This window comes from Drosophila yakuba, chromosome 2R (assembly GCF_016746365.2).
Source record: "Drosophila yakuba strain Tai18E2 chromosome 2R, Prin_Dyak_Tai18E2_2.1, whole genome shotgun sequence".
Classification (NCBI taxonomy): Eukaryota; Metazoa; Arthropoda; class Insecta; order Diptera; family Drosophilidae; genus Drosophila; species Drosophila yakuba.
Genome location: NC_052528.2, coordinates 18,419,597 through 18,431,295, shown reverse-complemented (window position 1 = coordinate 18,431,295; position 11,699 = coordinate 18,419,597). Strand labels below are relative to the sequence as shown.

General features: G+C 49.6%; 5 protein-coding genes across 5 annotated transcripts; 4 read left to right on the top strand and 1 right to left on the bottom strand.

Annotated features, from left to right (window-relative positions):
• The first annotated feature begins 512 nt into the window (after window positions 1-512).
• LOC6531267 (eukaryotic translation initiation factor 3 subunit B) lies at window positions 513-3,168 on the top strand. Its single transcript, XM_002092040.4, has 4 exons — window positions 513-692; window positions 809-1,124; window positions 1,183-2,735; window positions 2,797-3,168. The coding sequence occupies exons 1-4, from the start codon at window positions 578-580 to the stop codon at window positions 2,883-2,885; spliced, it is 2,073 nt and encodes a 690-aa protein (XP_002092076.1). The 5' UTR covers window positions 513-577; the 3' UTR covers window positions 2,886-3,168.
• Window positions 3,169-3,375: 207 nt separating this feature from the next.
• Window positions 3,376-8,436, top strand: LOC6531265 (coiled-coil and C2 domain-containing protein 2A). The gene is made up of 7 exons (XM_002092038.3): window positions 3,376-4,909; window positions 4,968-5,913; window positions 6,065-6,348; window positions 6,408-7,130; window positions 7,189-7,427; window positions 7,486-7,609; window positions 8,027-8,436. The coding sequence occupies exons 1-7, from the start codon at window positions 3,410-3,412 to the stop codon at window positions 8,216-8,218; spliced, it is 4,008 nt and encodes a 1,335-aa protein (XP_002092074.2). The 5' UTR covers window positions 3,376-3,409; the 3' UTR covers window positions 8,219-8,436.
• A 27-nt stretch (window positions 8,437-8,463) lies between these two features.
• Window positions 8,464-9,119, top strand: LOC6531264 (serine palmitoyltransferase small subunit B). Its single transcript, XM_002092037.3, has 2 exons — window positions 8,464-8,699; window positions 8,895-9,119. Exons 1-2 carry the CDS (start codon window positions 8,567-8,569, stop codon window positions 9,074-9,076), a joined length of 315 nt encoding a protein of 104 aa, XP_002092073.2. The 5' UTR covers window positions 8,464-8,566; the 3' UTR covers window positions 9,077-9,119.
• Window positions 9,120-9,285: 166 nt separating this feature from the next.
• LOC6531263 (peptidyl-prolyl cis-trans isomerase E) lies at window positions 9,286-10,482 on the top strand. The gene is made up of 4 exons (XM_002092036.3): window positions 9,286-9,582; window positions 9,642-10,025; window positions 10,080-10,252; window positions 10,316-10,482. Exons 1-4 carry the CDS (start codon window positions 9,382-9,384, stop codon window positions 10,458-10,460), a joined length of 903 nt encoding a protein of 300 aa, XP_002092072.1. The 5' UTR covers window positions 9,286-9,381; the 3' UTR covers window positions 10,461-10,482.
• Window positions 10,476-11,636, bottom strand: LOC6531262 (60S ribosomal protein L18a). Its single transcript, XM_002092035.3, has 2 exons — window positions 11,507-11,636; window positions 10,476-11,062 (listed from the first exon to the last, which is right to left on the bottom strand). Exons 1-2 carry the CDS (start codon window positions 11,522-11,524, stop codon window positions 10,547-10,549), a joined length of 534 nt encoding a protein of 177 aa, XP_002092071.1. The 5' UTR covers window positions 11,525-11,636; the 3' UTR covers window positions 10,476-10,546.
• Window positions 11,637-11,699: the final 63 nt, after the last annotated feature.

The following is an 11,699-nucleotide window of genomic DNA, read 5'->3' as shown; positions in this document are numbered from 1 at the left end:
AAATTTTCATGTGAGAGATGGAACCCAAACCGATGATTAGTTAATGCAATCGTTTTTGGCTAATCGGAAACAAATCGATTGCTCTTGACTTTTGAAAAATCGGTTGTACATTCTTTAAAACTTCCATCACTATAATTGCAAGCGGGAAAAATGTTATTATGCGAAAAACGAAAAAATTATTTCTGCCAGGTCATAGGTTGCCTAATACAAATTGACTTATAATAAATTATTGTATGTACTTGACATTTGCCTGTTTCAACACATTATTAACACCAAAAGGGTTTTTTAGGTCACCTGGCGTCCACCAGAGATCTTGTTGTTGAAGAATCCCTAAGAAAAGCAAATATTATTGACATTGCTGTCAGGCGTAGAAAGTGCAGTATAAATTAATGTATATGCATATAAGTACTAATAACAGTTCCTCCACCGCGTTGTCAACGCACTGACCAGTTGGCAACACTTACCATTCACACAAAACACCGTTTCGCCCTGACTGTCAAATGCGGCATCTCGCTCTTCCTTTTTCACTTTGTGCTTGTGTGTTTGATGACGGAAAATTGCAAATAGATCGCTGAATATGGCCAAAAAGAAAAGCGAGGAGCACTCCGGTGCGGATGCAAATGATAGCGATTACCAAGAGGAGCCGAACTTTGAAGATCCGCCCGGGTTTGTGGACAACATCAGTGATGAAGGTAAAAATCCCCGACTGCCAGCGCAGCACACGCGGCGATCTAACCTCAATCCGTGTGCGGTGTGCGAAAGTTTGCATTTGCATTTCTAATTAAATACATTCGTGATGCACTTCCAGATCTGCTGGGTGACATGTTGGCCCAGCGCCCCTCGGAGGCTGATGGCGTCGAGAGCGTAGTGGTGGTGGACAACATCCCCAAGGTGGAGCCGGAGCGACTGGATAAGCTGAAGTCGGTCATCAACAAGCTGTTCTCCAACTACGGCGACATCGTCAATGTGGTCTATCCCGTCGACGAGGATGGCAAGACCAAGGGCTACGCCTTCATGGAATACAAGCAGGCCAGCCAAGCAGAGGAGGCCGTCAAGAAGCTCAACAACCATCGCCTGGATAAGAACCACACCTTTGCCGTCAATCTCTTTACCGATTTCCAGAAGTGCGTTCTTATAGTAGCCGCTTCAAACAATGCAATTAATTAAATTTCATCTTCTTAGGTACGAAAACATCCCCGAGAAGTGGGAGCCGCCAACCGTGCAGACCTTCAAGGTGCAGAGCGACCTATACAACTTCATCAACGACCCGGACACCTATGACCAATACTGTGTGGCTGCAGAAACCGCCCAAAACTGCGTGCAGGTGGGCTTCTGGCAGAACGTGTTGCCCGAACCCTTTGAGCTGGAGACCCGCGAACGCTTCACCGACACCTTCGTTAAGTGGTCGCCCCTGGGTACTTATGTTGTCACCTTCCACAAACCCGGCGTGGCCATCTGGGGTGGCAGCAGCTTCCAGAAGATCCAGAAGTTCCCCCATCCTGGTACCCAATTTGTGGAGTTTTCGCCCTGCGAGAATTACCTGGTGACCTACGGACCCACACCCACGGGACAAAAGATCATCATCTGGGACATCCGCACCGGAGCCGAAAAGCGTTCGTTTGTTGCCGATGGCATGTCGGTTCTTTCCATGTTCCGCTGGTCGCACGACGACAAGTTTGTGGCTCGCATGGGAGAGAATTCGATCCACATCTACGAGACACCCTCTTTCTTCCTTCTGGACCTGAAGTCCATCAAGATTCCTGGCATTCGCGGCTTCTCGTGGTCCCCCACAGACAACGTGATCGCCTACTGGGTGGAGGAGCAGAACCAAATACCCGCCCGCGTTACCTTGATGGAGATCCCCAAAAAGCGTGAGATCCGTAACAAGAATCTTTTCCATGTGGCCGACTGCAAGCTTCACTGGCAAAAGTCCGGCGACTATCTGTGCGTTAAGGTTGATCGCTACTCAAAGTTGAAGAAGGACAAGAAGGACCTGGACGTCAAGTTTCTGGGCATGTTCTACAACTTCGAGATCTTCCACATGCGCGAAAAAGAGATTCCCGTAGACTCTGTAGAGATTCGCGAGCTCATTCTGGCCTTTGCCTGGGAGCCCATCGGCAACAAGTTCTCCATCATTCACGGTGAGCCCAACTCGTCGAATGTAAGCTTCTACGAGGTGAACAAGGGCGTGAAGCCCAGTTTGGTGAAGCGCCTGGAAAAGAAGTCCTGCACGCATCTGTTCTGGTCGCCACGCGGTCAGTTTATCGTGATGGCCAACCTTACCATGGGTACCTTTGAGTTTGTGGACTCTACCAACGATTACATCATCAGCGCATCGCCCGATCATTTCCGCGCCTCCGAGGTTGAGTGGGATCCCACTGGACGCTACGTTGTGACTGGTGTCTCGTCATGGAAGGTGAAGGAGGACACCGGCTTCAACATGTACACGTTCCAGGGCCGCATTATCAAGCGTACCATCCTCAAGAACTTTGTGCAGTTCTTGTGGCGCCCGCGTCCTCCCACTCTGCTTAGCGAAGAGAAGCAAAAGGAGATCAAGAAGAACTTGAAGAAGTACTATGCTGCCTTCGAACAAAAGGATCGCCTGCGCCTTACCCGTGCCTCCAAGGAGCTGCTCGAGAAGCGCTCGCAGCTACGCGAGACCTTTATGGAGTACCGCAACAAGCGTATCGCCGAATGGGCGGATCAGAAGAGTCGTCGCATCATGCTGCGAGGGCGTAAGTATTCTAAAGAAAGTGCTAATGCACCCAAATACTATATATTATCTTTACCCAACAGATGTGGATACAGACAACTTGGAAACCGACGAAGTGGATGAAGAAATTGTTGAATTTTTAGTCAAGGAAGAAGTCACCCTCCTGGAGTAGACGACCCCCTCAACGCCACGCCAACGCTGTCGTCCCCTGCCTCCTTCGAAACGATCCTGTCGCTTCACATTTCGTGTCCGGGACGCGTCTACGCCCTGGTTGATGCCAGGGCCCTAATCCATTATCCAATACAGTAGCACGCGTCTGCTTGCAAACAACTCTAAGCGGAACCTTTGCCTATACATACAACATACAAATTATAAGCCCAAAAGTAAACTTCAACTCACTCAGCAATTGCGAACATCTAATCTAACATCCAATTAAATTACCTTTATTGAGCACACCCCTCCTTCCAGTATGCCTAATAGTAGATTTGCCATGTATTTGTATGTAAACAGCAAAAAGAAAACGAAAACAAATTATGTTTGGGGTATGTTTTTAATTGACATTGAAGGCGATAGACGATAGGTGAGCAGGTGTAACACTGGCTGGTCAAGTCAGTTGCCATTAGCAACCAGTTGGGAGGTCAAAGCAGGCAAAGTTCTTTTAGCTTAGCATTTTCTGTTTGGATAAAACATATAAGTATGGACGTCGCTCCACCCAAAAAGACTGCAAAAAAGAAACGCAAGACCCATACGACCAGAGGGTATCGGAAAAGGGAGCAGGAGGTGCAGAGATTGATGAGGGCGACGGAAGGCACAATCTCTGGCCAAGAACACGACATGGAGGCGCTTAGCCTGGAGTTCTTTCATGGATTTGAGGGCGAGATGCAGCAGGATAACGATTTCGCTGCCCAAGATGTTGGCCAGGAGAGCGACGAGGATTCTGGCGGTGAACTGGCCGCGGAACCATCGGATTCGCCCTCCCAGACATTTATACAAATCGATCTGAACGATCCTCCTCTGGCCTGGAGTCAGCTCTTTAAGCAGCGCCACTATTATGATGAGAGTTTACTCTACCGACCGAGTAATACCCTCCACTTTCAGCTGCATATGAGTGATGCCCAGTTGAAGGATTTCCAGATCCGTATGCTGAACCGCTACCAGGAGCAGTCCAAAAGCGAGTCCGGAAAACTGGGCTCCAATCTGATTGGTCAGCTAAGTGCGCAGAATTCTACGAGATTCTTAATAGGAAAACATCTTTATCGCAGTTTGTGCCACAAGAGGTTTCAGAGCGTCTTCTTCCCACCCATGCCGCCAAGTGAGTTGAAGGGCCTGCCCTCCAGGCGTTGCCTGAAATTGTGCCTCAAACAACTCCGGTTCAGCTTGCACCCTCAACTCTTGGAGGAGCACCGACTGGCGCAGCAGCTGGGGGATCTCTTCGATGTGTACAGCCACCAGCAGAAGCAGAGAATCTGCCGGAAGCTAAGGGAGGAACTGGAGATAGCCCGCCAGGTGGCACTCAAGCTGCTCGCCTCAGCTGGCCAGGATCAGACGGCAGAGGTGAAGCGTCAACTAAAGCTGACCCGCCAGCTGAGGCAACGTTACTACGCTGAGTCGGCTGCCCAGCGTAATCTTCTCCAGCGCCTGCTAAAGGAGTGGGCCAAGCTGAAAGAGCTGCGCCGCCAGCAGCGCTTCCAGTGTACACGTTTCCAACTGGGCCTCCGTGTGGTGCATCCCCCAGACTTGGAGGCTTCCTACTGCTCGTGGAAGGAGAGCTTTGAAGCGGACCTGGCTGAGGTGTATCGCGAGCACCTGGAGGTGTTTTACACCCGACTGCGACTGTGGAGCGACCAAAAGACCCACAGCCGCACATCGACGGGCCAATCAAAGCCACCACGAAAACCACAATTCGATCGGATTATGGCTAGCTTGAGGAAGGAGTACGACAAGGCATTCAAGGATCCGGAAGAGCCTTTCGTGGAGGTCTTTCGCCTGCATGCGGATGAAGCAGCTGTCAGGTTGTCCATTCCAGGCGGAGATCAGCTGCCTAAGGCGCGGAACTACTTCCTAAAAATATTCCTGGACGGACAATTTGTGGGCCAGAGTAGGAGCTACCGCCTGGAGCCGGATCTCCAGATATCCATCAACGAGTGCATTGGAGTGCTGTTGGAACGGTCTCTTCCGGAGAACCTCAATATATGGGTGGGTAAACAGTGGGTTTCAGAGCAGGATTGGTTTATAAATATGTATCAAATTCCAGCTCTATGAGAAGTCCACGTTGACCCCAAAAAGTCGCCGCCTGGCCCAGATGAGCACTCCGCTCCTGCTAAGCTCCAAGGATGATGCAGTGCAGGAGAAGCTCAGTTTCCAGACTTTATCCTCCCCCCAGTTGGCTGGCGACGTTTATATGTACTACGAGTACCGATCCACGGAGGGATGGGGAGGTTCCCTTTACCTGGACGATGTGCAAAGACTACCGGATGCACTGCGTCAGACTCTGTTGCCGCAGAGCTTACCCGCCCCGCCGCATGCTTCCAAGAAGCTAGTGACTCCCAGACCACCCAGTGGAAGGACCAAGAAGAGTCTGCTACCTCCGCTAATATTCGCTGAACAGCAGCTTCAGTTCTGTGGCTTGGAAGTCCTTCTGGATAACCGGCGTTTCCAGTTACTCCACTCCCGTCATCACCAGAGGAATCTGCATACCAAGCAGCTGCGCTTCGTGCCCGCTCTGGAGCAGGAAATCTCGGAAGTGGAACCACTACCGGATGGCCGGGAAACAGTGCAGCTCCTGGAACCGGGCACCTACTGGAATCCCATCGATCTGCACAAGCATCGCGGCCGAAAGTTCCTCCAGCTGCTGTACGAGGTTATTGCCAGCCAGAGTGCTAGGAGGGCCAAGGCCCTGCAGACGCCTCTGCCGCTGCTCCTCCTGGCCGAGGATTCGGATCGCTCAGCGGCTACCGGTTGGACAGCCCTTTGGCGAGCATTTTGCTCCGTTTTCCAGGGGCAACGTGCTTCTCTGCCCAGGGAACCACCTGCTTGGTCGGGTCAGCAATCCGGTACCGATCTCTTCAAGAACTTCTGCGTTTCGCTTCACGTGGTGCGGGCCACTGGCGTCCCAGTTCGCAGTCGCCACATCCTGAATCTCAATGAGCGACGCTCCAGCGCTGGTGGCGATATGAGCACCAGTCTGTTTGTCACACAGAGTGAGTAATGTTCTGATTAAAACAATAATTAAAGTTCGATAGATGAAGTATCTATCAGATACGAACTATACAACTTTTTAATCTTATAAATTGGTTGATTAAAAGTTTATCCATATACATACATATGTAAAACACCGATTTGCCCTTCCAGCCCTCATGTACTCCAACGTGCGACCCTTTGTGACCCTGAGCTATGGACAGCGTCTGTGCCGCAGTCGCACCGCGGAGGGCAGTAATCCCACATGGAACGAGCAACTGCAGCTGCAGATCCAGAGCCAGTTCGGCGATCTCCGCGAGGATCTGAAGATCAGTCTGTTCGACGAGTTGATTGAGCAGCAGTACAGCGACGAGGCATCCGACTTGTACCAGCGGGTGCAGTGCAACTGGCTGGGCGAGTTCCGGGTGCCCATCAACAGCTTGCTGGCCAGTCGCAAGGTGAGCTATGATTTCATATACGCCATCCAGCCATCTAAACCAATATCCTTTACCTCAAGTTCGAGGGCTGCATCGAGTTGGCCATGCCCAAGGTTTTGGTGGGCTACAAGCGGCCCTTGATAGACTCCGTCACGAACATGTCAACGGATCAGTATCCGGAGTTCAAGGAGACAGTGCATCTGTGGTTCTACCTGAGCATCGAACCCAGCGGTGGAGACCTAATGCCCCTGCAATCGTGCGCCTTGGCCTGTGCGGAGAAACCGGAACTGCAGCAATACCTCGGCGAGAGGAGACTGGAGCTTCAGCAACTGCTTCCCCAGCCACAACGCTATGTGGAGCCGCTGGTGTGCACTGCCCAAGGGAAGAGGGTGTGTCTCACCAGACTCCTCGATGCAGTGCCCCTTCCGCCAGCTGTGGCCAGCGGGGAGAATCCCCTGGAGAGCTCCTTTCGCTACGTTTCGCTGCTCAGCCAGTTGCGCAGCTATGATCCCTGCCTGGGATTCCGTGGCGTTTGGCTGGACAATCAAGCCCTGCTGGACAGTACGTGGTGCTCGGTCAAGGATCTGGGTGTCCTGCTCTGTAACTACATGATATCCTTGGGCTTGGAGTGCTGGCTAATTCTGGGAGTGGCCTGTCCCCACGGCGAGTGCTCCTTTGTGCTCTTCCGCCAGCCGGAAACTGCTGAGCTCTTCCTCGTTTCCCCTGCCACTGGAAAGAGATACCAACTTCAGGATGTGCATTGTCCGCTGAGACGTATATATTGTGTGGTGGGAAAACAGAATGTGAGTTGTCCGCTGAGCTGTCTCTTTAAATTTGTCTTAATCCCTTGGTATTTCCCAGATTTATTTTAATATTCAGACGGAAACCCGTGTCAGCATGACCCATTTTAATCTTCAGGATGGCGCCTGCTGGTTTCCACTCTTCAGCCGGCGGGTTCCTGCCCCCCAAAGTGGCGTCCAGAAGCTGGACTACGCATACAAGAGGAGCTACGAACTCAGCCAGCTGCAGAAGCACATCGAGCGCAAGATCATGAAGAAGATCAGTGCGTGGCGCACCACCAGGAAAACCATCTGGAATAGGTTAGTAATTCCCCTAATCTCTTATGGACCAGCGATATCTAATGGCTTCAGTCCACAGAGCCTTTCAGCCGCGTCTCCAGAAAATCCTTTGCGACATGGAAAACCTTGCCACCTTCTCCAGAGGCCGATATGATGAGCCCATTTTCAGCGAGCAACTGGAACGAGAATTTCCCAACTACAGGGTAAGCTTTCTTATCTTTCGATTTAAATAGATATGAGTAGGAAATAGCAAGAGGCAATTTTTAATTATTTCATGAAATGTAATGCTGGAAAGTTTTTAAAAAATTAACAACAGAAGCACGTTCCTAAAGATATGAAACTGTAGATACATATGTATAAGACTATTTGTTGAACTTCAGATCAACATAAAACTTAACCACGGTAGCAAGATTATGAATCCAGATAAAATGCTAGCAAGCTTCCTCCTAGAAATCATATATTTATGTGGTTCAGGGAAGGCAGCAATTACTTTGATATTTATAACGACGGCGGTTCACCTGGCGGATTTATCAGTTGGTCGTCACCAGCCGACCCCTGCCCTACCCTACCCCACTCATCAATCACTATCGCAATCGATCACTAACCCTGTTTGCCCGCAGCTCTACGGCTTCACCCTTAACTTTGCGTACACCAATCTGGCGGCGATATCGGAGCGCATCCGGACCACCTGCATCCACTACAACCACGACGCCTCCGTGGAGTTCTGCGTGGCCGTCCACCTGCACGCTCACGCCAACGATGTGCTGTCCGTGTGGCTGTTTCTGCTGTCCATGGTGCCACTGGTGGAGTGAGTGAGTCACGGCCCCAAAATGCCAAAGGCAATCCCCCTGCCATTGGGGATTCTATCGCTATCGGTTCAGTTTACAAGTGGAAGCGTAGCCGCATGGACTGATTTTTATCGCAACGCCCAACTGACGATCGAAAGAGGCCGAAATGAAATCTATTTAATTTGGTTTACAGCCCGAAAAATGTATATAAATATATATGTGTGGTTATAGAATAAAAGAAGCGTGTAGTTGTTTGCAGTGATAAGGCGCTGACGGGGACGCAGGTACCAGGTGTCGCACTTAGTGTCGTTGGGTTAGTTCGCCGCGCACCCTGACACCGTCGACATCGCCTGACATCGATTTCACAAGCCCATGTCGAAAAGCATGTTCCCAAAGCTGTCGGAGGATTATGCGAAATTCAAGCGCTATGTGAAATGGCTGTACCATCTTTACGAGCTGAACACACAGATTGCCATCTGTGAGCCGTGGGAGAAGGTGTTTCTCAGTAAGTACCATTGGACTGTGCCCTTGGACAGGGGGAAGATTAGGTCCGCACCATTCGTATCTACAGGGTATCAACTTTGGCGCGATATATTGTCTTTACCCATCGATATCTTATCTATGCCGGTCACTTCGGTGGTCTTAGTCTCGAAACCAGCTAATGGATTGTTATGTCGCACCATGCTATTTTCCATTTTAGATGTCCTTCTCGGCAGCTTCGTCTCCCTGATCCTCTACGCATCCTTTGCCTTTGTGCCGGGCTATTGTGTGACGGTCTTCCAGCTTTTGTGGCCCCAAACGAGTATGCACAATCTCACCAGCGTTTGCAACACGAGCATTGAGGGCTTTTGCGGCAACGAAAGCGGATCAGTAATAACATAATCTTAGTGTAGCTTATCTTAAGCAATAAATAATTTAAAACCCAGCTGCTAACGACGTTTGTTTCTATTGATTTGGCGGGTTTCGTTTGAATTTGTGCGGCATTGCCAGACGATAAAAAACTACGCAAGTCGCCAACCTTGGTGGAGAACTCCGCTACATATTACATTTTAAGTGAATGAATAAATCGATAACTACAGGAAATCGATGCCACTGAATCGATTGTCTGGCATAAACATACATTTTACTTGCAGCTTGTTTGTTTTCATTTTACTGGTTTATTTGTGGTTTAATGAATTAATTCAACCATGGCTAACGACAAACGCACCGTTTATGTGGGCGGCCTGGCCGACGAGGTCACAGAGAGACTGCTGAACAATGCCTTTATACCTTTTGGCGATATTGCCGATATCCAAATGCCGGCGGACTACGAATCCCAACGACACCGTGGATTCGCTTTCATAGAATACGAACAGAGCGAGGATGCGGCTGCTGCCATAGATAATATGGTAAGAAGGAGCAAGCAAATCAACCCAACCAAGTTGTTAAACCTATCAACTACTTCTAGAACGACTCCGAGCTATGCGGCCGCACAATCCGCGTGAATTTGGCGAAACCCGTGCGCGTTAAGGAGGACAGTTTCAAGCCTGTTTGGGCAGATGACGACTGGTTGCAGAAGCATGCGGGTGCCACGCTGCAGCCGGAAGGCGAACCGGAAGCAGAGAAAGTGGAAACACCCTCCACGGGGCCGGCAGTCATTGAAAAAGCAGAGAAACGAAATCCACAAGTGTTCTTTGACGTACGAATTGGTGGCAATGACGCTGGTCGCATTGTGATGCTCCTCCGGGCAGATGTAGTGCCCAAGACGGCGGAGAACTTTCGGCAATTGTGCACCCACGAGCAGGGCTATGGCTACAAAGGCTGTTCCTTCCACCGCGTGATACCAGAGTTTGTAAGTTTTTAATTAAGCAACGTATTCTTTTAATACAATCATCCCATTCAACAGATGTGCCAAGGAGGCGACTTCACCAACAACAATGGCACCGGCGGCAAGTCCATCTATGGCAAGAAGTTCAACGATGAGAACTTCAGTCTCAAACACAACAGTTTTGGAACTCTGTCCATGGCCAACTCAGGTCCTAACACAAATGGCTCGCAGTTTTTCATATGCACCACAAAGTTAGTTGGTTTTACAACTTAAGAATAAACTCCTCCTCTAATTACATTTCTTTTGTTCCACAGAACGGATTGGTTGGACAACAAGCATGTCGTCTTTGGTCATGTCATCAGTGGCGCCGAGGTGGTGCGCAAGATGGAACGTTGTGGCTCCAAGTCGGGCACTCCCAGCCAAAAGATTGTCATATACGCGTGTGGAGAACTCAAATAAAGAAGCATTGACAACTAGTGTACTCTTCAACGTTCTCATTTATTGAAAAAATCCACTAAGTCATAGGTAAAGGATGCAGGAGAATCCTACTGGAAGTAGGTCCTGGGCTTCCTGAACGAGAACAGCTTCCTGTTGCCCTTGTGGTGGACACGCTGGACCAGAGGGAACTTGATCTTGGAGTCGTGGAACTGCTTCACGTGCACGCGGCGGGTCTTGGCGGCAGGGATCGAGTCCACCTTAATGATCTGGATGGAGTGGGCACGGGCACGGTGGCGGGCTCCCATGTCGCGGTAGCATTGAGTGACGGCACCGCCGACAGTCAGGTCACGGTACTCGCGGTACATGTTGTGGGTGCCGGAGCGGGAATCGTAACGCAGCCAGATGCCGAAGTTCTTGATCTTTACGGGCGACGTCTCGTACACCTGCTTGATGGACACGATTTCGCCGGTGGTCTTCTTGAACTTCTTCAGTTGGCGCAGGAAGTACCAGAAGCGGGATTTGGCCACGATGTTGTCGGGGGCAAAGATGCGCATCTTGTAGAGGGGAGTCTGGGGCTCCTTCTCGCTGGGCAGCTTGCGGCCCACGACCTCGTACTCCTTCAACTGCAAATGGGATTTGGTTTAGTTAAACGAGTCTTCTTAAAACACTTGTAAACAAATGCGGGCAGTTCCAGACAAACAAACACACGCATGGCTGTTGATTTTTGAAGGTTATGTTATCGGCGGCACACAGCAGTTGTATTTCTATTACATAGAAATGGTTGAAAAAGTTTTAAATATAGTTCGTTTTAGCTTTGTCCTGCATAATAATTTCAAATAGTTATTTGAATTACTTTTGTGAGGTGCTTAGGTCCATTTTTTTAAGAAAAGTGGCTTAACAAACATTGTCCACGACACTTCTCACTCCCAAGTCGTTTTTTACACAGAAATTTCGGAGTTTTAAGAATTCCAACGTTTGTGCCAAATGGGCTGTATGTCTGCTTATCTGTTGCACGCATTTTAAACTAAAATAATGATTGTTTAAATCATTTTTTTGCAAATACTAACCAATCCCTTGGCTCTCATGTTGGACGTTCACGCGAAAAGGAAACGGAAAGAGCTTGTCAAATCGGTATGACACTGAACCTCGATTCAGGGATGGCAAAAACTATCGATAGCCCAATTAAAAAAATGGATTTGATTAAAAACCTACGATTCTGAACGTGTTGTAATAGTTCGTTTGAATTTTAGAGAATTACTC

Coding starts and splice junctions, on each gene's coding strand:
- LOC6531267 (XM_002092040.4), top strand. CDS start 578: ATGGCCAAAAAGAAAAGCGAGGAGCACTCCGGTGCGGATGCAAATGAT. Junction 693..808: donor GGACAACATCAGTGATGAAG/GTAAAAATCCCC, acceptor ATGCACTTCCAG/ATCTGCTGGGTGACATGTTG. Junction 2,736..2,796: donor TCGCATCATGCTGCGAGGGC/GTAAGTATTCTA, acceptor TTTACCCAACAG/ATGTGGATACAGACAACTTG.
- LOC6531265 (XM_002092038.3), top strand. CDS start 3,410: ATGGACGTCGCTCCACCCAAAAAGACTGCAAAAAAGAAACGCAAGACC. Junction 6,349..6,407: donor GCTTGCTGGCCAGTCGCAAG/GTGAGCTATGAT, acceptor CTTTACCTCAAG/TTCGAGGGCTGCATCGAGTT. Junction 7,131..7,188: donor GTGTGGTGGGAAAACAGAAT/GTGAGTTGTCCG, acceptor GGTATTTCCCAG/ATTTATTTTAATATTCAGAC.
- LOC6531264 (XM_002092037.3), top strand. CDS start 8,567: ATGTCGAAAAGCATGTTCCCAAAGCTGTCGGAGGATTATGCGAAATTC. Junction 8,700..8,894: donor GTGGGAGAAGGTGTTTCTCA/GTAAGTACCATT, acceptor TTTCCATTTTAG/ATGTCCTTCTCGGCAGCTTC.
- LOC6531263 (XM_002092036.3), top strand. CDS start 9,382: ATGGCTAACGACAAACGCACCGTTTATGTGGGCGGCCTGGCCGACGAG. Junction 9,583..9,641: donor CTGCTGCCATAGATAATATG/GTAAGAAGGAGC, acceptor AACTACTTCTAG/AACGACTCCGAGCTATGCGG. Junction 10,253..10,315: donor TTTTTCATATGCACCACAAA/GTTAGTTGGTTT, acceptor TTTGTTCCACAG/AACGGATTGGTTGGACAACA.